Raw genomic sequence first — 27,335 nt, forward strand, 5'->3', positions numbered from 1 at the left:
GATTCCACCACCTCACTAGGTAACGCATTCCAGTGTTTCACCACCCTCCTAATGAAAAAGTTTTTCCTAATATCCAACCTAAACCTCCCCCACTGCAACTTGAGACCATTACTCCTTGTTCTGTCATCAGCTACCATTGAGAACAGTCTAGATCCATCCTCTTTGGAACCCCCTTTCAGGTAATTGAAAGCAGCTATCAAATCCCCCTTCATTCTTCTCTTCCACACACTAAACAATTCCAGTTCCCTCAGCCTCTCCTCATAAGTCATGTGTTCCAGTCCCCTAATCATTTTTGCTGGATGTTTTCCAATTTTTCCACATCCTTCTTGTAGTGTGGGGCCCAAAACTGGACACAGTACTCCAGATGAGGCCTCACCAATGTTGAATAGAGGGGAACGATCATGTCCCTCGATTTGCTGGCAATGCCCCTATGTATACATCCCAAAATGCCATTGGCCTTCTTGGCAACAAGGGCACACTGTTGACTCATATCCAGCTTCTCATCCACTGTAATCCCTAGGTCCTTTTCTGCAGAACTGCTGCCGAGCCATTCGGTCCCTAGTCTGTAGCGGTGCATGGGGTTCTTCCATCCTAAGTGCAGGACTCTGCACTTGTCCTTCTTGAACCTCATCAGATTTCTTTTGGCCCAGTCCTCCAATTTGTCTAGGTCCCTCTGTATCCTATCCCTACCCTCCAACGTATCTACCTCTCCTCCCAGTTTAGTGTCATCTGCAAACTTGCTGAGGGTGCAATCCACACCATCCTCCAGATCATTTATGAAGATATTGAACAAAACCGGCCCGAGGACCGACCCTTGGGGCACTCCACTTGATATCGGCTGCTAACTAGACATGGAGCCATTGATCACTACCCATTGAGCCCGACAATCTAGCCAACTTTCTATCCACCTTATAGTCCATTCATCCAGCCCATACTTCTTTAACTTGCTGGCAAGAATACTGTGGGAGACAGTGTCAAAAGCTTTGCTAAAGTCAAGGAACAACACGTCTTCCGCTTTCCCCTCATCCACAGAGCCAGTTATCTCGTCATAGAAGGCAATTAGATTAGTCAGGCATGACTTGCCCTTGGTGAATCCATGCTGACTGTTCCTGATCACTTTCCTCTCCTCTAAGTACTTCAGTGCTTCTCCTCTAAGTTGGCTTTAATTGTTGTGATGAGGTGTAACACAAGAAGTGGTTTCTCTGGTAATTGGGCTTAAAGTACAAGGGCTGAATAATTTTTTTTAATTTTATTATTATTATTTATTAAAGGCTGAGGCCTAAATTCCACAGGGGAAAAAGATGTACCTTTGCACACCTTTGTTTACCTGCTCCATTACAGCAGGTGCATGTAAGAACTAAGTATTTGTGCTCGCATATGTGTAAATGTCTGTGTACGTATTTAATTTTGCAATTAGGGTACATGGTTTCAGTAAAGAAATGCACTCTTTGAAGTGCAAAAATGCACAACCATTTTCTGTGCATAGACCTCAGGTCTTCCACATAAAAGTCCTGGATCTTAGCTGCCTAGATCTGGTGATTTGGGCACAGTGGAGCTTTCAGTGCTCTCACCCTAGCTTAATTTACAGTACTGTAACATGGTGACAAATTCTAGGGCCCTTTCACTGAAAACATGTGGGATGGGGGAAAGGAAGTGAGGCAGGAGAAGATCTGATGAGGAACTTGCATGCAGGGGGAGAACTGGGACTGGCAGGTCAAAGAGACTGGAGCAAGGAGCTGAGTGTGAGTTTGGAACTGAGAGCCTATGAGAATGGAGAATATGGGAGGGTTATGGTGGCGGATTGAGTGGAAGCCATGGTGGCAGAGAGAGACAAATTGGATGAGGATCACAGGCAGCCTCAATTCTGGCATTTCATAACTTTGAGTGCTGAACTTTGCCATCTTAATCTTTTTACATAAGTGTGTGTGTGTGTAACAAATAGATATACAATGTTCATTCATGTTTGGTTGATATGATTTGTAGCTACCAATCTGCTCACTTGCTTCCATTCAACTATCTTTGTTATTGGGGCATTTCCTGTTATGCTACTAAATTCTGTGACATCATCCCTCTAGAGCATGAGCTATGTAAATCTCATCCAACATTAAATGCTGTTTCAAATAGGAAGCTAGTTGGTTCTCTCTTCATCCTTCTCTTACCTTCTTTTCTCGCTTCCCTCTGGATGCTGTATCTTAGATCAGGGGCCAGATCAGACTCTGGCTGCCCCAGAGTTCATTTTACTCTGCTCAAACTGTGCTGAATTCTGCTCAGCCATAGCTCTGTCTTTGTGGCAGCTGAGTGATGCACACTGTAAAGTATCTTTTGTCTAGGCTATAGCTGACCCAGAGATTTGATTTTTGGTCAGAAGTTACATTGGATACATGCGGCTGTGGATTGGAAGGACACTGTGTTTATCCAGGCTTCCAAGTCTAAAGTAGAAATTTACGGTAGTGGTTGTTTTGACATACTGGTTGATGATGGAGTATTCGAAGGACAAAGCCGAGACCCTTAAACAGTCTTTTTATTTTTTTTTTCTGCTGGAGTCTAACTTATTATTTCTTTTTCTAAAGCACATACTGGAGCTATGAAAAAGCTGTTAGTAAGACTGTTTAAAATCTCAGAATAAACTGGAAACAATAATTGGCTCTTCTGGCTAATAAAAATAATTTGGAAATTTATTTTCTTGCAGTTTGTGTGAAATATATTTTTTTGTTTTGTCAGGGCTTTAAAAATCCATATACCTAGCTTTTCCAAGCAAGCTGGCATGATGTTGTTTCTAAATGATCAATTTCTGCACAATTTAAGCTTTTATTTTTATTAAAAAGTTTCTGATCCTTATGGTTGCAAAGGTAAGCTTCCAACATGAATCAACACAGTGGTCTGTACCTGAGGGTGCCACCAGACAGGTCAGTGCTTCTCTTGCAATTCATTGCTTTGCCAAGCAGCACCAGAGTGAAGTTGTCAAAACTATGGTCCAGTTTACTTTTGCTATTCAGAACCCTGTGAACTGCAGTGTGAAATTGATAAGAAGCAGTTTTGTTAAACTTTGCTATACAACACACAAATGCCAGGCCCCCTAGGCAATGCACAGGGAAGGAGAGGCTGGGCAAGGAGGAGTCTGGTAAAGTTCCACGTTCTCTTTGCAACCAATAGGAAGCATCCACCAGTTATTTAAGCCACCAAATTCCTTGAGACAGTCACTGGATGCCGTTTTTTTGTAAAACTCTTTCCTGTTGGTGCTTATCGAATAAGACATGATGCCGCTGATCTTCAGCGCACCTGAGCATAAGAGACAAATCATGGCCCTGATCCTGGGAGCAGTTAAGCATGCACTTAAACACCATGAGTACTGTCATTGGTTTCATAGCATCTCCGGGTTGGAAGGGACCTCAGGAGGTCATCTAGTCCAACCCCCTGCTCAAAGCAGGACCAATCCCCAATGTTTGCCCCCGATCCCTAAATGGCTTCAAGGATTGAATTCACAACCCTGGGTTTAGCAGGCCAATGCTCAAACCACTGAGCTATCCCTCCCCCACAATGGGACTACAGGTAGTAAGATTAAGCATGTGCATCAGTGTTTGTATGATCAGGGCTTAAGTGTGACAGCACAGTGAATTAAGCTATCAAGAATAATCACAAGTATACTCTGCTCCAAGCTTCTGGACTATTCCACTCCCCATACCTGTTGCTTGTACTTCAGACTTACCAGCATTCTGAAACCTCCATATCGCATCATCTTAGGGCTTATCTTCACTGTTAAAAAAGCAGTGATGTTTACCTCAGAGTAAATAACCCATGTGAGCTCTCCTGAGGTAATGACACAGTGAAGACAAGGCACTTTAGTTTCACCATCAGGTAAATCTCAGATGGGGATCCAGAATCATAGAAATGTAGGGCTAGAAGGGACAGTTACTTCCAGTGCAATTCATATAACGCTCCCGTTCCCCATTTTGTAGTTGTATATTTGATATTTTTCCTTTCCTAAGTATAGAACTTTGTATTTGTCTTTATTGAATTTCATTTTGTTAATTTCAGACCAATTAGTAAAGATGGTTTTGAATTCTAATCTTGTCCTCCAAAATGTTTGCAACCCCTCCCAGCTTGGTGTCATCTGCAAATTTATAAGCATACTCTCCTCTCCATTATCTGTGATTGATTAATGAAAATTATTCATCCCCTGTGGGAATCCACTAGATATGTCTTCTCATTGTGACCGCAAACCATTGATAACTACTCTTTCAGTATGGTCTTTGAACAGGTTGTACACCCACCTATATAGTAATCTCATCTAGACCACATTTTCCTAGTTTGTTTGAGACTGTCATGTGGGACTGTGTTAAAAACCTTACATCTTGATTTTTAGTATCACATCTACTGCTTTCTCCCCCCCACCATCCCTAGTAACTTTTGGCCAGTATAGGACTGCGCATGATAAGTTTACCTCATGGTAAAACTAAAATGCTTTGTCTTTACTATATTTTTATCTTGGAATAGCTCATGTGCATAAGTCAGCTGAGGTAAAAACCGCACCTTTTTAAACAGTGAAGTCAAACCCAGAGGTACACTTTCCATAGTAGTAGTACTCAGTGTGACGTTGCATCCCATAATGCTTCATGGAAATATGCTTATGAATGTAAATATGACAAAACTGGAATGTTTTCTTCTACATATGCCATGTAACATATCTCTGCAAAGGTTATGATCTACTGAATATATTCATCCTATTTGTATGCATGTATCATTTTTGTATTCGAAGTTATGAATATTGGCAATGTACTTGTTTGATTTTAAGTAGCCTTAGTAAGGCATTTGGGCAGCTTCTTTAGAAAGGAATTTGCAAATTAAGTGCCCAATCAAGAAACACTTAATGGACAATGGATCTTGGAAGGCTCCAGTCCACATAAGAAGTCTACCTGAGGATGTTCAAGGTAGCAAGTGAACAATGGCTTCTACTTGTAAGTTCTGAGTCATGCATGGACATGTGTGTGACTTGCCCGTGTGACTCTAAAACTCCATCTTGTAGCTGGGATTCTACATGGGGAGAAGGGAGGGGTGTCCACTCACAAGAGAGTCTATTTAAACCCCTGCGAGACCCTTCCATTTTGTCTTCAGCTGGCTCAAGAGAGTGTCTCTCCACCCCCAAAGGATACCTGAAAGAAACTGGAACAAAAAACAGTAACCATGGGGGTGTGAGTGATTGCTGGACCCAGATTAGAAGGAGGCTAGTCTGTAAAAGAGAGGCTTATTGGAACATCTCGGAGGGTGAGATTTTATCTGTATTCAGCTTCTTACTGTTTTAGGCATGGGCTTTCATGTTTTATTTTATTTTGCTTGGTAATTCACTTTGTTCTGTCTGTTATTGCTTGGAACCACTTAAATCCTACTTTTGTCTTTAATAAAATCACTTTTTACTTATCAATTAACCCAGAGAATGTATTAATACCTTGGGGGGAGGGGGCGTCAAACAGCTGTGCATATCTCTCTGTCAGTGTTATAGAGAGTGAACAATTTGAGTTTACCCTGTATAAGCTTTATGCAGGGTAAAACAGATTTATTTGGGGTTTGGACCCCGTTGGGAGTTGGGCATCTGAGTGTTGGAGACAGGAACACTTCTTAAGCTGTTTTCCATTAAGCCAGCAGCTTGTGGACATTGTTCAGACCAGGGTCTGTGTTTGTAGCTGGCAAGCGTGTCTGGCACAACCCAAGCTGGCAGGGAAAGCAGGGGCAGTAGTAGTCCTAGCTCATCAGTTGGCAGCCCCAAGGGGGTTTCTGTGATCCAACCCGTCACACTCAGTTAATAGTGAGAGGTTCTGAAACACCTCGAACAAGACACACAGGGAAAAATATAAAGTGTATATTGATCTACTGTATGACAGTGCTATACTGACCAGCAGTTATATTGTCATCCTTGTTGTGGACATCACACAGCAGTGATCCATATTTATTTTTTTAATTTGAAGAAAAAACTAGGTTTTTTTCATGTTCTTTTCTTCTATACTGTATCATGCAGTAGTGTTGTATGCTGCATCCAGTGATGATTTCTTGATCTTGTTGGTGCCTTCATGTCAATATTCTACAAAAAATACAATAAAATACTATTTTTCTCCATGTCCATCAAGGTTGGTGCAAGAAGTAATCCGCTTAGTTTCAGCAAGGGAGATCTAGGTTGGTGTAATGAGGTGTGTAAGCCTCACACTAGGACTGAAGGGGTTAAAGAACAATTTTGGGCCCAGCCACATCTGCAGCGCATGCTCCAGGTGGAAATGGAGCTTAAAAGGAAGCCAGACAGCTCAGAAAGGGGCTGACAAGGCAGAGAGAAGGACCTGTCCTGGGTGCTCCTGTGAAAGGATGCTGGAGCAGCTCCTCTGGGAAAAGAGGAACCTACCTGGTAGGCCCAGACAGACTAAAGATGCAGTCAGTACCTTTTTTTTTTTCCCAGTTTTGCTACAGACTATAAAGCTTGGACTATAGCATGGGAGGTAGTAAGTGTCCCAGAGATGGCAATCATAAGGCACTCGTGGGTGCCTGGCCTTTGGTAACCCTCATGGGGTCTGGAGCTGTAGCCTGGTGGAGTGGGAGGGCCTAGGCTCCTCTACCAATTCCCTGCTTCATTTAAAAAAAAATGACTCCCTAACCACTAGGTAATGCATCCATCAAGCTCCAGTCATCACAGTTGGATCTTAGGAAAAGCTTTATAACGAAAAGGATAGTTAAGCACTGGAACAGTACTTAAGAAGTGGAATCCCCATCATTAGAGGTTTTTAAGAACAGGTTAGACAAACACCAGTCACGGATGGCCTAGGTATACTTAACCCTGGCTCAGGCAGGGAGATGGACTCAATGACCTCTTGAGGTCCTTTCCAGCCCTGCATTTCTATGATTCTGTGATTATCTATCATTTGCAATAGGTTTATAAAAGCAAAAAAAAAGAGGAATCCAAATGGGATGTATTAGAAAGACCTGGATAACTCTAGTGCATGTAACAAAAGTTAGCCTTTATTTAGGTTTCGTACAGTTGGCCACCTTCTGCCCCCTCCCCATCACCACTCAGTGAAATGTATTGTAAGAGTTTTGTTGACAGTTACTTTCTTATTTTCAAAGGTCTGCTGGAAACACAGCCATTGCACGAGACAGATGAAGAAACAGTCACTGATATTGATTTCACAAGCATTATTTCTGAAGAAGAGAAAGAAGAGTTAAAGATTGAGCTAGCCAAGGTAATGCTTTTGATCCCCTGGATATTAACTTCCAAATTCCAGAGGTATAAATATTATTAGCAGGATAAAGTGCAGATGTCACAAGTACATTATGTTTCCTTTAATTCTAGACTAGTGCAAGATGATTCATTCTGTTGATTATTTTTGGAAAACTAATAATCTATTAGTAAAGATAAAGGCAGAGGTAAAATTAGTGGGTGTGCTATTTTAACAAATGAGCCATGTGTCATTAGTCTTAAATTTGCAGCACATATAATGAAAGACCCCTGAAAGAACGCATATTCTTTCAAGACCATGGATTTGTGGCATGATGTTTTGTCAAGTGCCTCCTGAGAGCCCCTCATGGCTTGGAATTGGCTCTGTGGCTCCCTGCCTCGGATTCCCCTCTTCCAGGCTCCCCGATACACCACAACTCATGCACAAAAGGCTTTCATAAGTCCAGTAACAATCACTCTTATTGAAGTATGGTGTGTTTTAAAACAAAGTTCCAAAACAAACATCAAAGGTCTTCCATCCTCCTACCCATTAAAGCTGGGCCCAACTCCTCCTCCCTGAGGTATTGGCTTGTTCTCTGTTCACAGGAGAAGACCTAAGGCCTGGCCTGGCTTGCCTTCTTTGCCACTCCCCAAATGGAAGAGACAACTTTCAGCTGGGTCTTTCTACCCAGCCATGACTCCCTTCCTGAGGGACCACTGCAAGAGAGTCTCTTTTCCTGCTGGTCCACTCTGCAGTGCCTCACTTTAGCTGTTCACAAGCTTCTGTTTTTCTAACCCTCAGAAACCCTGGTTTAGTCACATGACTGCCTGTCAAGTGACTTGACTCATTCATTCTTTCCACCTGAGGAGGCAAATCAGCTGTGTCACAGGTGGGCTGAGATCTCTCTCTCTAGAAGGGCCAGCCAGCCTATGACACACTTACTGAAAAGAACTGATTACATGATTCTTAGAGAAAACGCCACTGATAGTGGTTGCAACATCATAACACAACTTCTTACAGTACTGCGAAGAGAATTTACAAAAAAATAAATCCCAGATGGCTGAAGGAAGTTGCGGGAGCTTGAACTGGATGAAATTACATGGCACTATTGATTTAGTTTTGGTGAGATTAGGAAGAGAGTCAACATCAGGCTTAAATCCAGTCCGAGTGCAGTCTTCCCCCATGGTGTCTGCTGTATGATACAGAAGAAATAGATGAGGTTCAGGGGCAGCCAATTAGAAGCATGGAAAAACCTTCATATGGAGCCAGATTGAAAGAATTGGAATTGTTTACTTTAGAGAAGACAAATGAGGGATTGTGAGAAAAGTATTCATAGTAAGGAAGGGTAAAGAGAAGGTAGATTGCGAACTTCTATTCACTTTCTCATAATACTATAAGAAAGGGGCAATCAGTGAAACCAGAAGGTGGGAAATTCAAAACCACTAAAAGTTCCAATTCTAAGGATTTTAATAAGCCAAACGTTTGGGAAGGGACAAAAACCTTCAAGCTTCAGTGCATGAGTAGACACTAACAGTTGGCAGGGTCATAGGAAAGTTTTTCTGTCATTGAACCATCTTCTGGAGCATCTGGTACTGACAACAATGGGAGGCTGATACAGGACTAGATGATGTAATTCAAAGGACAATTATTAGCAGAGACTAGACTTTCTCCACTATGCAGTAAAAATATTTAAATTGCAGTTAATAGTCATAAGAACAGCCATACAGGGTCAGCCCGGTGGTCCATCTAACCCAGTATCCTGTCTTCTGACCGTAGCCAATGCCAGGTGCTTCAGAGGGAATGAACAGAACAGGGCAATTCTCAAATGATCCATTCCCTGCCATCCTGCCCCAGCTTTCTGGCAATTGGTGGTTTAGAGACACCCTGAGCATGGGGTTCCATTCCTAACCATCTTGGCTAATAGCCATTGATTGTCCTATCCTCCATGACCTTATTTGATTTTTGAACTTAGCCACTGAGAATTTTGTTTGTTTTTTCATTCTGTACTCTGACTTGTGATTTCCTGGAGGAGTAAAAGCCAACTGTTTGTTTCTGCCCAGTTGGGCTTTTAAGGCTGTGGGAAGATCTAATGTCTCAAAAATGTTAGGTACATCTTGCTTCTATAGTGCATTTGTACACCTGTAAATAATAGGAAGGAAGCTTACGTATGACTATTAATTATATTTATATATCCGACTCAGGACATGCAGATGGGGTAGGAGTTATTTCATGTTTAAAGAAAATGTGTGTAAGCTTGCATATTGTAGCTCTTGGATTCATTGATTTGCATGCTTTCCTGGCCAAACAGACTGAAAGAGAGAGAAGGAGGAAAATAAAGAAAACTCCTTATAGTTATCTGAGAATGATGAGTTCCCCAAGAGTCTCATCCTATGAGGTCCTGAGCACCCTTCACTCATTGATGTCAGCAGGAATTGAGGGCACTTGGAACCCACCACACGGGATGAGACCCTTAATTCAAGTATACAAAGACAAACTGAAAGTTGTTCTGTTGTCACTAGAATTACAGTATCTAGGTCGCTGGGCTCATAAGACTGTTTTAAATTGCTCATGGCATTCCAGTGGCATGTAATTATGTTCAAAGGGAAAATGCTTGAGCATTGCATTTAGAAAAAGTCTGGAGAATTTGGGGGAGGTTCTAAGACTAAAATTAAGATCAAGTTTCCTGGAAGAGATTTTTTTTCTAGGGGCTTGTCTATGCTGGCACTTCAGAGCGCTGCAAGTTTCAGAGCTGTCAAGGGCGAGTGTAGATGCCCCTCATCGAGGTGGGTTCTTTTTTTTTTTTTTTTTAAGAGCGCTGGGAGAGCTCTCTAAAACAGTGCCACAACAGCGCTTTAACGTTGCCAATGAAGACGTGCCCTAAGGCACACAAGCTTTTAGACTCCCAACTCCCATTGAAAGTAACTTCAGTTACTTACAATGGGAGTTGGATGCAGCTGCCATTTCTGCCTTTGCCAGTCTCCCCTCTCTGCTTTAGCTTCACGTTCCTGTAGAGCTCTCTTCCACCTTACCTCCACCCTCCTCTCCACCAGTAATGCTAATCTTGACACACAAGCCCAATGGTACACGTCTTTCACAGTTATCTCTGTGCTTTATGCCACATTCTCCTTGTACATGAGGGGTTCTCCCTGTGTCCGTCAGTAAGGACACCTAGCCTCTTCTTCAAATCCTTCCTCAGGGCCCACTTCTTTCTTGAAGCCTACAAGAGATCAGTTAATAGAATGGGTGTCTTTCAGGTATGCTTGATGTGTATTTATTTAAAAAAACAAAATAAGATATGTAATGTGTGTATGCATATATCCGATTATATAAAATGTGTTGTCTTTTTTCTTTTTTTTTTTTTAATTCCCCCTTGCCTTGTATGTTGCTGGTCTTGGGGATGGATCACACACACCCACTACTTGGTGTGCTTTTCATCATACTTACCACGTTGCTTGTGTAGCGCCCCCTCTCCACCCGGTTACCTTCTTTAATGCCAATCTGCGTACAGGTTTTGATGGACAGGTCTGGGTTCTTCTGGATCCTGCCACCCACTCAGCAGGGTGTATCTTCTTTATTTTTTCCTATGAATTTATTTGGTGGTGCCTCCACCCCCCTCGTTCCTTCCTGGCAGGGTCACCAGGGCAGCTTGGGAGGAAAATTCTAACCACAGGGTAATCCCCACTTACTTGCCAGATAGTTGGAGACTTCCAAGAAAGAACACAAACACATACAATATATTCAACACAATAATTATATTAAACAGGAGACACACACAACCGGGTAAAACACTATATTTAGTTCATCGGTGCCCACGCTGTTAATACCTGTGACTTTCCCCAGTCACGTGACTTGATGTAGCAAATGTAAGATTAGTGTCCCGTTGGTATGCGTACTTTGTTGGAGCCCTTGATGACTTATGACCACAAAATTCTTCTCTGCAGTGGTTTAGCAGTGTGGCTGACTGGGTTCAGTAAAGCCCAAAGCACTCACAAGTGGGAGAAGGTGGTAAATCCTTCCACAGGTTTAATATGCAGCAGGTTATAAAATCACAAAACCCTTACTCCCTGGCTTGGGGACACAGTTCAGGGAGTTGGGGGGGGTCCCCAAAACAAATTCCCTGACTAAAAGGTGGTGCACTCTCAAACTCCATGAATGATCCTCAGGTTCAGAGGTGACTCTGGACTCCTCAGTCACAGCAGAGGGGCTGATCTCTGCTGGCAGGGATTCTCTTCAGGCAGGAATCAGGTTACTTTGGTCCCAGGATTTCCCCTCACCACAAAGGGGTGCAGGGCTCAAGGTGCAGATTACACAACTGTACTAAAATCCAAATTGTAATCTACTAGCCCAGCATACACGTACGTGTGTGTGTGTGTGTGTGTGTATGTGTATATATATATATATACACATACATACACAGAGAGAGAGAGCAGGCAGCAGCCCTGAACTAGCTGCCAGAGCAGAGCTGACTATGTGGTGACTGGTCTCACCTAGGGAGCTGGAGGGCAAAATCAGCCTGGCCGGGGAAGTTTCCCAGCAAAACTCTATGAACTAGGAATCATCAGGATAGAAGAACCAAAGCCCAGCTGAGGAAATCTTGCTTTCAGGTCCCTAGAGGCCAGTTCTCAGGGGGAACCCTGCATGCAGGCCTGGGACTTATCAGCTCCCCACACAGCAAGTCCTGCACTTGCCCCGGCTGGCTCCAGACTGACTCGAAAATGGCTTCTCCCCTTTCCTGAACTCCCTGGGAGGGGCATCTCACGCCCTATTGGTTGCCAGGCAGACTCTGAGTTTGCCTTGGCTCCCCCTCCCTACCAGGGACAGTGTGCCTCTCCCTGAGCTGCCAGCAGACACAGCCCCAGGAATTTGGGTAATCTCTTTGTGGGTTACACTTGTATGTTGTATTTCTCCTTTTGTCTGTTTTAGATGGTAAGGTTTCCAGGGCATGGAGTGTCTCTTACTTTGCATTTGTGCATTGGCTAGCACAGTGGGGCCCTGATCCTAACTGAGGCCTTCAGGCATTTCTATAGTGCACATAAAAATGATTTTCAGATTGTTACAGGAATATACAGTGAAAATGTACCACAGGGCCACTTCACATCCCAAAATTATAGCAGACCTGCCCTAAAATTTCACATGGGATCAGGAGTTTCTGTCAGAACGTGGTTTTTGAAGGAAGTTCAGTTATGTACGTCACAAGGAGTCTGAGTTTCAGAAAAAATGTGGACACTTAGGGCCTCTTTCTGCAAAAAAGTATGCACATGTGTAATCTTACTTGCATGAGTGCTCCTACTGAAGTCAGTAGGAAAGCTAATAGACTATTCAGGGGTAACATAATTTTGGTGGTCATCAGCTTCCTCTGATGGTTATGTGAGTCTCCTAAGTAACAACAGGGGAGAGAAAAAATAAGATAAATGTGATTCTATAACCCACAAAAATGATCAGGGGGACTTTGTCTCCTTTCTCTCTGTGGTCCTGACCTAGCACACACTTCTGCACATGCTTAATTAGAAATCCCTAAGCCTTTCAGCAAGTTACTTACAAGTCCCCAGTCATGGTGGTGGTATCTGAGCAACTATCTGAAACTGTTTAACTTTTTTTTTAAACTGTTGAGATTTCAAGTCGATGGTTTCCTTTAAGAATGGATGTTTTAAAAAACATTCTGCTTTCCTCTAATAGAGTGCATAATGTTGTCCGTGTTTCAACAGAATGCAAAGGGTTAGTGCTTACATAGAGCCTTGAAGACTTAGTTATCTCTCTAACGGAACAAATGGAAAGTAATTTTAATCAAAAAGACTTTGAATGTTCCCACAGACAGGTATGTAATGATCAATTGGTGTTAGTCCGTATGGTAAGCATTAATGTTTAAGTATCTGTAAGTAATATAAGATACTGGTTTTGGCTTAACCTTAAACTGTTTAATAGTGTTAGTGGGGTGAACTGATGCACCCGGAGTTTTGATTTTGGGTGGCAAGTAATTGAATTCTAACATTCAACATCCAATCAATACATACATAATCCAATTAGTTTTAAACCAGAATGGTTTATTTTCTTCTTTCTAGAAACACTTGCTCAGTTACTCCTTCACAGAACCTGGTTTCTTCCCTAGTGGTGCTGATTCTTTGCGATGTTTCATTTTGCTGTTTCTGCAATGGCAAGAGGAAGGAATTCTTAAATTAGTTATTTACGATCCAGTGCCCACTAAATTTACTGGAAAAATGAAAAGTTATTCTGGATCATGCAGATTATAACACTTCGTTGCATCTATGGGTGAAATCCTGCCTGTTGAAGTCAGCAGGAGATTTTGCATTGACTTCAATAGGGTAGGATTTCACCCCATGTGCCTAGAATTTCTGATTAATTCCCAAGCTTCTTGAATAACTTAGATCCCATGTAATGGCAAATGAGAAACTGAGAGGGTGGGGATTAAAGAGTGAGATTTTTTTAAAAGACCAGTGAACCTTTGGTCTATTTTCAGAGTAAGAGAATGCATTAGTGTGCAAGATAAAAACAGCTCTGGGATCAGTAGTATGAAACCAGACTTGGAAGTCACTGCTTTATTCACTAGTGCTTGCCTCATTCTTTGCAGTTTAGAGGGTTAAATCGTACAATGTCCAATAGGATCAAGGGGATTCCAGAACACTTAGATAGGGTTCCCAGATGTCCGGTTTTCAACCAGAAAGTCAGGTTGAAAAGGGAACCTGGCAGAATCTGGTCTGATATACTAACCGGACACTAAAAGTCCAGTTACTGCAGGGCTGTGGGGCAGGGGAGTGGCAGCCTGTTGCCCACCCTGAAGTGGTGGCTCCTGTGGCATACATGCACAAGCTCAGGCCGCAAGCAGCTCCTTTGAGGAGTGTGGGGGTCCATGGTGAGCAGGGTGAGGGACTCCCAGTGTGTTACCGTGGTTCTAAACATCCAAAGCTCTTGGTAACGATTACTCTTGGTAAGGCAGTGGCAGGAAATAAATCAGTGGAGACAGGCCGTCTGATAGGTGGTTGGCATGAACAGTCCACCACAAGAGTGCTTTCACTTAAAGCTCCACTTTATTTAGTCTCAAGCGCTTAGACACGTCCGCAACAGGTTAGTAAAATGCCCCCAAAATCAATAATTACCAAAGTCTGGAGCAGTCTTCGAGTGGTACAACAACAGCTGTCCAATTGGCCTGTCACTCAGTTGCCACTCAGGACCCTACGATATGTCCACGAAGTGTTTCTGAAGAGTCCAACTACCCCATACTTTCTCTCCTTATTTATTCGAGGTTGTGTAACAATAACCTGTCAATCAAAAAAAGAACTTGTTAAGCAAGCAATTTCAAAGGTTAAGCAAGAAGCTTTTCTTAAACCATCAATTAGATGTGGTGTGTGTTTTGGTTTTGTTAGAGCCCGCATGGTTTGAGGGCCCTCACAAACACATCCCACAGGGCAGATATGGATAAGCTTCCTGTTTTTCTAAAACACATACCTCAGCAATTTCAGATCTTATCAGGAAGGACAGAGGGTCAAATGGCCCCTGCCCCCAGCTGCTTGCTTAGTTATGCTAAGGCCGTTGCAGTGGCTTACTGATTTAGCTGCTTTTGGCAATAAGTATGATAATGCATATCCCAGTTATTGGTAGTGGTCCTGCATGTAGCTCATCCACCAAGATCTTCCCGTAAAAGCAGGCATGGAATGTTCCCCAGGAGGGAAGGAACGTGAGCTGTCCCACCAGCTGGTTCTTCCCCCAGCCACTCTCTCAGGCAGCTCCAGGGCAGAGAGGGCTCGAGCGGGTGGGGAAGGGGGCTGCTGGGCAGACAGCGCCGAGGGAAGCGGGGGCTGCTGGGCAGACAGCGCCGAGGGAAGCGGGGGCTGCTGGGCAGACAGCGCCGAGGGAAGCGGGGGCTGCTGGGCAAGAGGGCCGTGCCCTAGCTCACCAGTGGGGCTGCCTGGCTACTCCTGTGCAGCCGCAGCACTCTTCTGACCTGCACTGCCAGGTGCCAACTCCAGCTCCAGCATGCCAAGTCCCTTGGGGCTGTTCAGGCTGGAGTTGAGGGGAGAAAGCAGTGAGGGAGGCAGGAGAGGAGTGAGCGGAGCCTTGGGGAAGAAGTGGAGCAGGGGCAGGGCCTTGAGGGAAGGGATAGGTTGGGGGTCTAATTTTCAGACATTAGAAAGTTGGCCATCCTACACATAGATATCTATAAATAGGATACACAGGAAAAAACAAAACCGTTTTAATGGAAATTCTAATTGTGTTGTCAAGAATAACTATATTTGTCCTTCACCTTCACCACGACTGCAACTTAATTATTACATGGGGCTGCTTGTTCTGTGGGGTAGAGATTTTAAGCCCTATGCGGACTAATGGCATAGAAGATTGAATAAATGGTGAACTGTTTCTAGTTGTCCTCTCCTTAGCCAAATGTCCTATTCGTATGCTAGGTAACCCCATTATTTTGTATAAAATGAAGTCTGAAAAATTGTGTTTGAAAAGATGTCTGCCAGAGTACGAACAGTAGCACCATAGATTGCTTTGGACTGAACATATTCTTTAGAACTTACTCATGCACAAGTTGGTTAGTTCAAGGTCAGTTCTTAGTTTCCTTTTTTCTCCCCTTAACTAAAATGTTACTAAAGATTAGATGGCAGATTACAGGGCAGTGTCTGTCTGCTTGTTTTGTGTCTATGCAAGGAGTCCCACTGACTTTTCCCCCACAAGTAAAATTTAGTCTGTAGTTATCAAGTCCAAAAACTTTTCAGAAATAGAAGACTAAAGGCATAGGCCTTGATTCTCTGTTCCTCCACTCCCAAGCTGGGTGTGGACAAGCAAAGTGATTTTAAGACACCTTTTTGCCTTTGGTATTCTCAGGTCTTCAGGGCTGCTGCTCTAGCTTTTATGCTTGGATTGCCCATGGATCCCTATAGCCAATGGGATAGCCAGAGTAGAGAGGGCTCTTCAACCACTCCCTTTCTCCCGGCGAGTCCATATACCAGGGGATGTGAGGGAGATGGTATAGCTCTGCTCCGCCTCCTTTTATTATAAAGCAGGAATTTCTTCTTTGCCAGGAAAATTCCTGGTGAGCCCTTCAACTCTCTCTAGTCAGCCCCTTTGGCTGCTGGAGTGACATTAAGGGGCTGCCGTGAAGCGGAGAACCAGGCCGATAATGTGTAGCCTGGTCTTCAGCACTATGTTTTTCTAGGCTCTATAGCTGGTACCTTAAATGTAGTGAAGTGTTTTTCTCTAGAAATGTCTCCTTCCCCTTTATCTTGGGATGGGTTGATAAATTACAGGCCAGATTGTTACTAGCCCTGAGGACGTGGCTAGGCTGGGCAAGGAGGTTTATGGCAATGCACACCAAACCCCTTAGGCAAGGGCCAGTTTCAATAGCAGTCCCTGTATCCACGCTATAAGAGTCTCTGTTGTACTCTGACTCATACTTGGCCACCCTTGGTAACATCTTATACTTTAAAAATATATATTTTTATTATTTCAACCATATAAAACAGCAACAGAGATTAAAAGTCTCCCACAGAAAAAGCATAATGGCTTTTGAAAAACAATGTTCTTTATTTAAAACCTATTAAGCTGGGGAGCGGTATGTGTATTTTATATGCTCCGAGACAGGAGGGCTGTGATACTTTTTAAGCGGCAGCTGTAAATAGGAAATGCAAAGCTCACGCATTCAAAGGAAGGTGGCTGTGTTACATGGTCTTCCCCTGCTCCTACCCATTCCCATTTTCTGTGTGAATCAAGTGCTTGTGTCATGTAAAGACTGGTGATGCCCCCAAGCAGATTTTGCTGCACAGTTGCTTCCCAATGGTGAGAGAACTCTCCCCTTTACTAGGTGTATGTGAGGAGTGTGGGGCCATACATTTAAGGAGATGTGCATTTTGACCAGAATTGTAATAATGGATGTGGTAGTCCGGGTAGCTTCCCAGGGACCAGCAAAATTGCTTTAATCCCCTTTCCCCCACATATGCCTCACTGTCAAATACAGATTCATGTGAACCTCAGTCGAGATTTTTAACTCTGACCATGTGATACTTATTTATCTTTCCATGACTAGCTAACTTTTTTTTTATTCTATTCAGCTAGAGGATGAAATTTCAACTTTACGGCAAGTGTTAGCAGCCAAAGAAAAGCACCTGGCAGAAATAAAACAAAAGCTTGGTATCAACCTGATGAATGAGCTGAAACAGAACTTTAGCAAAAGCTGGCACGACATGCAGACGACTTCTGCGTGAGTACAAAACCTGTACAAATTCATTCTTCTCCACTAAGTAGCATATTATTGTACTTTGTATTTTGGGGCCTCGTACAGTGCTATCTGCTGAAAAATGTGGCCAAACTTGAGCAAGCTGCAGGAATTGACATGGCAGGTTCTTCAAAGCACTTAAGTGGTTCAAAAAAATCCTATGATGACGACGACAAAAATCCTACAGTACCCCACCAAATGCTGCCCATATCACACGAACCCCAGATTAGTGGGAGAATATTTTTGATCTGATGGCATTATATTTGTTTTCCTACTTAGCTTTTTTCTGTGTATCAAAACAGCAGCAGCAACAAGAAACATACTTCTGCTTGAATTAAAAAAATTACTTCCAGTGCTCACAGAACTATTATGTATGACTCCATATGGGCATTTTCTACAGTTTTTCATAGTTTACTTCAGTAACTGAAATCGGGCAATAGTCATAGGAGAAACAGTGCTGTGTCTAGTGGTTAGAACAGAGGGACTTAACTTCATGATTTCTGACTTTATTTAGAGCTTTGCTATTGGCTTGAAGTTTGAGCTTAGTTAAATCACTTTGTGTGTCGGCTTTTGTTTACCTGTGTGTAATATAGATATCAAGAATACTTACCTAGTTTCCAAGAATGTGGAGAAGCTCAATTTAGGTGAGATCCATGAATTAAAGGTACTGTAGAAATGCAGGGTATTGGTATACCACTTGCAATGTATAAATGATGGTAATTTAAATTCAAGTGTTAACAAACCAGCTCAGTAAAAGTCTGTCTGTAAATCTTTTAAAAAGCAAACCAATGATACTGTAGAACCCTCATGGTCTAGCTCGTTGTTGTCTGCCAAAAGGGTGTGTTTGAAAAAAGGGGTTGCTTGTTTTTAGGGTGGGGATTTTTTTTGTTTGTGCTGCCGGGTAAAACTAACGTAGGCCTTGCATGGGGAAAGGAGTTACTGATGCATGTAAAGAAAACAGTGATAAGACCTACCCTGAGTCCGCCACAAAATGTAGAGACCTAGGGCAGGAGCAGCACTCTGACTGAATAACTTTTTATGTAGAGGTAAAAGCTGACTGGGAGAAATGGAATTTCAACAAAACAAGAGACAGACAAAACAACAAGCTCTAAAACTGCGAGAAGGCCTACAGTCGTTATTGAGGTGCAGGTCTCAGCTCCATAGTTAAGGTTGAGTTTTTCACTTTGAGTGGGAATTCAACATCAATATTTATGAACACATTGTATCTTCCCTAAAATTACAGCACTTGAGTACTGAATGAATAATAAATAAAAAGGAAAATCTAGTGTAGATGTCCCCAAACCGTTGGGTGCGCCCTGGTAGGGGGGCACAGAGGAACGATCCGGGGGTCATGGCCAGGGCCTGGGCCAGCTCTCACGGGGAGTGGGACAGGAGCACCACCCAGCTCCGCTGCTGGCTCCTGCCCCGGCTGCCAGCCCCTTCTCCCAGGGCCCTGGCCAAATCTCTGATCTCAGCCCTGTCCCGAGCTCCAGCTGGGGCCCCAGCCTTTACCCCCTCTGCACCCCCCATTCCTGGACCCGGCTCTGGGAGTGGGGGGGGGGGGCGGAGACAGGGCTAAAGGGGGGGGTAGGAGGTAAAAAGTTTGGGGACCACTGATCTAGTGTAACTGTGGAAGTTCTCTGTCAAAGCTGTTTTGTGATAGAAAATTGTTGTTTTGGCAAAATTATTTTTTAAAAAAGCAAAAACAAAAATTGTGTTTTCCATGTAAAGGTTTGGCTTTGTGTGCGTTTTTAATAAATGCAAACACTCCAAAACATGGAAGATGTAGTTCAGCCAGGCCTAATGAAAGAATGGGGACATGAGGCACCAGAACTAAAACTTCAGTGAGGCAGCCTGGCAAAATTTCTAAATCAAACTTGTCAGTTTTAAGCTTCTATAGACGGGGCACATAAGCAGGATGATTTGCATGAGACCTGATCATCAGGACAGTCATTACAATTAAAAATTAAGAGCGGTAAGGAAGAGTTTCCAAAGCACAAAGGGCAGTTTAGGCACCTATCTCCCACTGAAAGTTAACTGGAGATGGGTAATAAATTCCCATTTGTGCCTCCCCGTAAAGCATCCAGATCTGCAAAGTGCTAAACAGCCTGGACTTCTGTTGGTTTCAGTGGGAATTCACATTGAAGGATCTCTCCCGGCAAAAATTTGGTGGTAGAAGATGACCGTAGGTTGAATAAATATTCTAATAACAATTAGGATGACCAGATGTCCCGATTTTTGGGTGTTTTTCTTATATAGGCTCTTATTACCTCCCACCCCCACTCTTATCCCGATTTTTCACACTTGCTGTCTGGTCCAGGGCTGCCCAGAGGATTCAGGGGGCCTTTAATTAAGTGCCTTTTTAATTTTTACTCACCCAGCAGCACTCCAGGTCTTCGGCGGCATTTCGGCGGTGGGTCCTTCACTTGCTCCGGGTCTGTTTGGCGGCTCTGAAGGACCTGCCGCCGAAGACCTGGAGCACCGCCGGGTGAGTAAAAGTGCCGCAGCGGGTGGCGCCTTTTTTGTGATCGCTTCCCCTGTTCGCTCAACCTGGCTACGCCATTGGCCCTTCCATAAAAAAAGTTGGAAAACTATATACTCGTGGGGGCCCCTGTGGAGCCCAGGGCCTGGGGCAAATTACCCCACTTGCTCTCCCCCCCCCCCACCCCGGGCAGCCCTGGTCTGGTCACCCTAATAACATTATTAATTCAGTGTGGTAGCATGGAGTCAGTGCCTCACCCACAAAGTTTCCTTGTTTATATTTGCCTTCATCCTTATTAAATCAGGAGCCAATTAAAGAACCAAGGCCAAAATATTTGGGTGCCCAAATTTAGGCTTGTAAATCCATACTTAGATATCTTAATTAAAATACCCTGATGTTCAAGCCGAGATTAATGGGATTTGTAGACGCTCAGCATTTCCAGAAATAAGGCTCCTTTTTTAATGTTGGGAGATTTTCAAAAGCGTGAAGAAAAATGCACCCAACCCATCATTGATTTTTAGGAAAGAGCCTAAATGGGCTCCTAGAAATGGGGGGTACCCAAAAATTAGTGGTAACTTGAGCACCTAACTGCTATTTGTGCCTTTTGAAAATCTGCTTGCTGCCTAACTGTAGATATAGGCCCTAACTGTAGGCATCTAGATTTGAAAACATTTTAGATCTTCACCAGCTTCGTTGAAGTGTTACTGATAGTGCCAGAAATGTCACCTTCAAAGGATTCTGTCCAGCAGAAAATGTCCATGGCTTTTCTTCCATACTGTGGAAGACCATAAATATGGGCTACATGGACTAATGTTTCCTATGGATTCAAGCTGCCTGCAAGGTCGCCACATAGCTCTGGGACAGTAGCACACACAGAGCTAAATTCTGCCCTCTGTGCACACAGGCAACTCCCATTAATTCCAGCGGGATGCTATATTTACAACAATAGCTCTGGCATTTTGCAGCGAAGTAGCTTTCAAAAGGAAAACCCGGAAGGCTATTCAAATCTTTCAGCCGTGAATGCAAAATACCTTCTGTTTGAACTAACTTATTTACTTTTTCCCTTTCTGGGCACCACACTTCAGGAAAGGTGGACAAATTGGAGAAAGCCCAGAGGAGAGCAACAAAAATGAATTCAAGGTCTAGATCTATGAGGAAAGATTGGAAAAACTTGGGTTTATTTAGTTTGGAGAAGGAAGACTGAAGGGGGATATGAGAAGTCTTCAAGTATGTGTAAGGTTGGTACAAAGAGGAAGGTGGTGATAAAGGCTATGTTTTAGTCATGGGTATTTTTAGTAAAAGTCATGGATAGGTCACAGGCTGTAAACAAAAATTCATTGTCCATGACTTTTACTAAAAATACTCTCCCTGACTAAAACTTGGGCAGGGCGCCACAGGTGCTGGGCAATGTTCCCTCTAATTTTTAACAGGCTGTGTGTGCAAAAAATTTCTTCTGTGCTGCTGGTGAAGTGTGTAAAGAAACAAACAAACAAAAAAACCAAACAAATAAACAAAAGAAAAACCACACACACAAAAAAAAGCCGCCACCGAAGCTGGAGCGCGCATGGTGTTTCGCCATGTGCGTGGGGTTTAATATCAGTGTGCGCGCGCACAGCTTAGAGGGAACAGTGGTGCTGGGGGAGGTTGCCTGGGACCTCCACTGGTACTGGTGGCGGGGAGTGGCTGGGCCACACCACTGGTACTGGGGGAGGGAGAGTTGGCGGGGCTTCTTACCCAGCTCCGTGTCCCTGCAGCTCCGAGGCAGGGGCCAGGGCAGGGGCTCCACTGCTCCTGCCACAAGCGCTGGCTGCTGCAGCTTCATTGGCCCAGAACCACAGCCAATGGGAGCTGTAGGGGCGGGACCTGCGGGCGCGGGCAGCGTGTGGTGCGGACACCCTTCCGCTGCAGAGGTGCCATGCCAGGTGGGAGCCAGGGAGTCCCCCACCCTGAGGTAAGCACCCCCCCCACACTCCCCAACCCCCTGCCCCTAGCCCTGAGCCCCCTCCTACACACCCAAACTGCTGCTGCTGGCCCAGGGGCTGCCCAGCTGGGGCAGCCCCTGAGCTGGCACCAGCCACTACGGAGGTCACAGAAAGTCACGGAATCAGTGACCGCCGTGACCAACTACTTGCAGCTTTAGTGATGATTTGTTCTCCTTGGAGTCTGGTGGCACCTTAAAGACTAATAGATTTATTTGGGCATGTCATAAATATAAAGGGAAGGGTAACCTCCTTTCTGTATACAGAACTATAAAATCCCTCCTGGTCAGAGGCAAAACCCTTTCACCTGTAAAGGGTTAAGAAGCTAGGATAACCTCGCTGGCACCTGACCAAAATGACCAATGAGGAGACAAGTTGCTTTCAAAGCTGGAGGGGCGGGGGGAAACAAAGGGTCTGTGTGCGTCTGTGTGATGCTTTTGCTGGGACCAGAGCAGGAATGCAGGTCAGAACTCCTGTAAAGAGTTAGTAAGCAATCTAGTTAGATTTGCATTAGATTCTGTTTTGTTTAAATGGCTGATGAAATAAGTTGTGCTGAATGGGATGTATATTCCTGTTTTTATGTCTTTTTGTAACTTAAGGTTTTGTCTAGAGGGATTCTCTGTGTTTTTAATCTGACTACTCTTTAAGGTATTTCCCTTCCTGATTTTACAGAAGTTTCTTTTATTTTAATTTCTCTTTTAAGAACCTGATTGCTTTTTCATTGCCCTTAAGATCCAAGGGTTTGGGTCTGTGTTCACCTATGCAAATTGGTGAGGATTTTTATCAAGCCTTCCCCAGGAAAGAGGGTGTAGTGCTTGGGGGGATATTTTGAAGGGGGGGAGGGAGGGGGAGAAGTCTCCAAGTGGGCTCTTTCCCTGTTCTTTGTTTAACACGCTTGGTGGTGGCAGCATAAGGTCCAAGGACAAAAAGGTAAAAGTTTGTACCTTGGGGAAGTTTTAACCTAAGCTGGTAAGAATAAGCTTAGGGGGTCTTTCATGCCGGTCCCCACATCTGTACTCTAGAGTTCAGAGTTCCTTCCCCCACTCTGATGCATCTGAAGTGTTTTTTTACCCACGAAAGCTTACGCCCTAATAAATGTTAGTCTTTAAGGTGTCACCGGACCCTTGTTCTTTTCGGGGATACAGACTAACACGGCTACCCCCTGATACTTTGTTCTCCGTATCCACTGAGGACAAGACAAGAAACAATGGGCTTAAATTGCAGCAAGATTTAGGTTAGACATTAGGAAAAACTTCCTCACTGTAAACACTGGTTAAGCACTGAAACAAATCACCTAGGGAGGTTGTGAAATGTGTCACTGGAAGTTTTAAAACAACCGGTTAGACTGGGGTGGTCTGTCAGGGATGGTCTAGATCAGTGTTTCTCACTGTGGCTGCATGTGGATTTTTTGTGTGGCCACGACAGCCTCCAAAGCATAGGTGGATATTGGGCGAAGGGGCAAAGCAGTGCCCCTCCCTGCAGCACCTCGCTGTTGCTCCTTAATAGCTGTTACTAAGGACAGAAAGCTGCGCCACACAGGTGTTTCTGCTGGTACTACCAGCAGAGATTGGCGCCCTGCATTGGGCAGCTTCCTTGGGGGCTCTGGGCAGTGCTTCTGGAGACGTGGGGCTGGTGTGAGTGGTGCCAGAGGCAGCTCTTGTCTGTGAAGGTAGCTGTGGCCTTTGGTCACTTCGGTGCTCCTTTGGGCAGTTCCCCCGCTCCCATCTGGCCAGAGCACAGGGAACCTGGGATTCTGCAGGCAGCCAGTGAGTTCCCAACTCATCTTTCCTGGGGCTGTGTCTTGCTGACTGGCTGCAGAAGGCAGGGACAGACGGAAAGAGGTCAGCATTTCCCCCTCCTGGGGCCACACTCGCTGTTTATAGTTGCTGTTTAGAGTTGCAAGCAGTTGAGTGGCCTCCGCATGCTGCAGGGTTTGGCAGCTCCCGGGCAGAGTGAGGGGCTCCTGCTCCATTTCATGTGCTGAGCACAAGAATAGGAGCAAATTCCAGGTAGAACTGTTGTACAGACATCCCCATTTTACTAAAAAAGCAAAAGAAACAATAACAAAACAGACAATGTGCAAAGCACCTTATTGGTGTTTCTATGATGTTGAGGTCCAGTAAAGAATAGAGATGACTGTACATAGGGTTTTGGGTTTTTTTTTGCAGACTCCATAATAAAAAATAATGTAAATAAATTACAGTGATTTGGATGTGTTTATGTGCACAATTATTTTTCTCCTAAAGTTAAGTATTTTCGGAAAAATTGTCAGCAAGAGTTGGTGGCTGCACTCTGAGTCCATCAAAAATTTTGTTGTGAGAAACTCTGGTCTAGATAATCCTTAGTCCTGCCTCAGTGCAGGGGTCTGGACCAGATGGACCAGGAAGGTCCCTTCCAGTTTCTATGATTTCTGTCATGACTAGAATTATTTCAAATCTGTTCATAATCAATTTTCTTGTTCATTCTTTTCCTCTGTTGTTCTACAATGGGTTGATTTTAGCATAACCTACATGTCTGGGGAGGTGAGCTTTATTTTCACAGGCCTTTTTGCCTATATAAAACATCTGATGAAGTGAGCTGTAGCTCACGAAAGCTTATGCTCAAATAAATTTGTTAGTCTCTAAAGTGCCACAAGTACTCTTTTCTTCCTAAAGAATAGTTAATCAACTTCATTCATTTCATATTTGTGGTGGTGAGGAGGCATTCAGATAGAAAGATGATTTTCCTGAGCTCAGGTTTGCAGTGAATAGAGATTGCCAGGAATTTGGTTAGCTTAGAGCAGTATGTGCGATTATTTTTTTGTTTAAGTATAAATAATTGCACTTTTTAATGAAGCAGGACAATGTTGGTGGGTTTTAAAGGCAAAGCTAACAATTTTGGATTAAGGTATAATTTTTTTTATTTACAATGTTCCACTGATAATTTTTAAAATTATTTTCCTAATTAGTATTTTGCTACCCAGGAAAGGGGCTTATGTAATCTGAATTCTTGCTTGGTTATAGGTATTTGCTTTGCATTTGGGTGGGTGAACTTCTTTTGCTTTCATGTTTTGAAATGAATTTTTTGCAGTTCCCAGTATACGATACTAAGCAATAAGAAACACACACTGATCATTTCCATATTGTAACATAAGTCATGCAATGAAACAGTCTGACCTGTACCCCATCGTGGCGGAGCGAGTGTAACATCTGAAGTAGGGGATTGCTCGTTGGAGCTATGCCATCAGCGATGAAGGCTTGTCCGAAATATCGCCTTGGGCATTATGCAAGGTGGATAGATCCAACATGAACCCTGAAAATGCACATGCTGCGAAGATGCAGGACAGAACTGCACCTAGCTACCCAAGTGAAGGAAATTGCTGAGAAAGACTCAACAGCTCGCATTGCATAGCATGAAGGCATTACTGTTAGACCAAGAAAAGGGTCACATTACTGTGCCTCCGTCTCATGGCAGTGGGAAGAGGTGGGGTGTGTGTGTGTGTGTGTGTATATATATATATATATATATTTTTTTTTTGGGGTGGTGGGGGAGAACAATAATTTGCTCTTGCTTTTGATTATGAATAACTTAGCACTCAGCACCAGGGTTAAAGCCCCTGCTTTATTCTCAGCTGTAGATGCCTTGCCAGTGCCCATGTCTTCTCGTTTACTTATTGCACGTCTTAAACGTTGGCACAGTTACCTCACTGTCATAGTAGTCTGTGTGCTGATAGAGGAATCTGTTGATTCAGTTGAAGATCATTTTTACGATCAATTGGAACATCTAGTATGCACAGTCCCTCCACATGACAATCTTGTGATCCTGGGTCACCTAAACATACATACTGGCCCCCTGTGAATGGGTTTTGAACAGGTCATTGGTCATTATGGTTCAAGCACACTCAATGGTAACTCTTGCCACTTGCTCACATTCTGCGCCTCCTAGAATCTTTCCCTTCTTGAGTCATGGTTCAAGTGGCGACGCATATGCCAGATGTCATGGATCTCTCATGATGGCATCACTCAAGAGCTGGACCACATCAACACATGGGACAGACGTCTCTTCGCCTCCTGTAGAGTATATCGTGGTGCGGAATGTGCTGAGGACACAATCACCACCTAGTGGTTGCCAATATGGTGTTTGACGCTCTGATGAGCAGGTAAACCCTCGGAGGAGGAGGATGAAGAGGAGGTTTGACATTGACACGCTAAGTGCCAGGTTTAGTCAACAGGTTTTATATTGACGTTGGCAATAGATTCTCAGCACTAGCCAACTTGCCGGACGACATGGAGGTTGCCTGGTCACTGTTCTCTTCTATTTCCTACCAATCTGCTGAGCAGACTATTGGCTGTAGGCATTCAACATGTTGACCATGGCTATCAGAGGAGGTCTTCCAGATAATTAAATTGAAGGCCACAGCTTGCCATAGTGATAAGCGCGCTCGTAACCAGCTGAAGTGAAAATTTAGCACCCTGGCACTCTGTGATCGCAAGGCATATTATAATCAAGTGGTGGGCGATGTTGAATTTGGCTCAGCCAGGGGCGACTTGAAGCCAGCATTCCACGCCATTCGCAATATCAGCAGTCAAGAGGTAGTTGCTACAAACAGCATCCTGAACGGCAGCCAAGGCCATCCATGTAAATCAATGATGACATCCTCTCATGCTGGGTGGAACATTATCACAGTGCCCTGAACCACCCTCTGGCTGGTGCTTGCTCAGAGCAGCCCACTGCAGTTCCAGACCCAGACATTTGTACTGATGCACCAACATTAGATGAAGAGTGTCATCTATAAACTGAAAGATGATCGTGAAGCCGGTGCTGATCGCATCCCCTCAGAGCTGCTAAAATGTGCTATTGACCCTATAGCAGAATCGCATCTGGCCATCTTTTATCTGGTATGGAGAACAGGAACCTTGCCAGCCATCTGAAAGGACGGTATTGTGATCTCACTCTGAGGCAAAGGACCGCACAGTGAATGTAAGAGCTACAGGCTGATCACCTTGCTGTCTGTTCCAGGGAAGGTGTTTACGCATGTTCTGCTGGCACGTTTGGAGCCTCTGCTACATTGGAAGAATTGCCCCCAACAGTCGGGCTTTACGAGGAACAGGTCCATGCCATTTTGGTCCTCCGCTTGTTGTCGGAGATACACCATGAGTTCAGGAAGGCCCTGCACGTAGCATACATTGATCTTAAGGCTACATTTGATTCAGTTGACTGTGTTGTACTATGGAAGGCCTTAAAGGGCATAGGTGTCCCTACCACTCTGCTGGACTTGATTAGAGAGCTACATAATGGAACCACGGCCCATTTACATCTGGGGAATCGGATGTCAGAACCTTTTTAAAATCAGTATCTGGTGTCAGGCAGGGCTGTATCTTGGCCCTGCGCTCTTTTGTCAGGCAATAGATTTCATAATGCAGCATTCAGTCAGGTCCTAGGCATCTCAGACCTTGACTACGCTGATGATGATC

General features: G+C 44.0%; 2 protein-coding genes across 8 annotated transcripts in view; one reads left to right on the forward strand and one right to left on the reverse strand.

Moving 5' to 3' along the window:
- The window catches only part of TPD52L1 (TPD52 like 1), an 86,657-nt gene that overhangs the window by 19,037 nt on the left and 40,285 nt on the right, over positions 1–27,335 (forward strand). For 4 of the 7 annotated variants that reach the window (XM_073337210.1, XM_073337211.1, XM_073337213.1 and 1 more), the window contains exons 2-4: positions 7,102–7,217; positions 17,258–17,406; positions 18,015–18,065. In XM_073337210.1, coding sequence (XP_073193311.1) covers positions 7,102–7,217; positions 17,258–17,406; positions 18,015–18,065 — 316 coding nt within the window. The remainder of the gene's footprint in view (positions 1–7,101; positions 7,218–17,257; positions 17,407–18,014; positions 18,066–27,335) is intronic. The other 3 variants (XM_073337212.1, XM_073337214.1, XM_073337215.1) reach the window with 1 other exon arrangement.
- The window catches only part of HDDC2 (HD domain containing 2), a 75,865-nt gene continuing 59,491 nt past the window's right edge, over positions 10,962–27,335 (reverse strand). The window contains exons 7-8 of the mRNA XM_073337218.1: positions 14,306–14,467; positions 10,962–13,336 (exon numbers count right to left, since the gene is read on the reverse strand). Coding sequence (XP_073193319.1) covers positions 14,439–14,467 — 29 coding nt within the window. The 3' untranslated portion in view covers positions 10,962–13,336; positions 14,306–14,438. The remainder of the gene's footprint in view (positions 13,337–14,305; positions 14,468–27,335) is intronic.

This window comes from Lepidochelys kempii, chromosome 3, assembly GCF_965140265.1.
Source record: "Lepidochelys kempii isolate rLepKem1 chromosome 3, rLepKem1.hap2, whole genome shotgun sequence".
Lineage (NCBI taxonomy): Eukaryota > Metazoa > Chordata > Testudines > Cheloniidae > Lepidochelys > Lepidochelys kempii.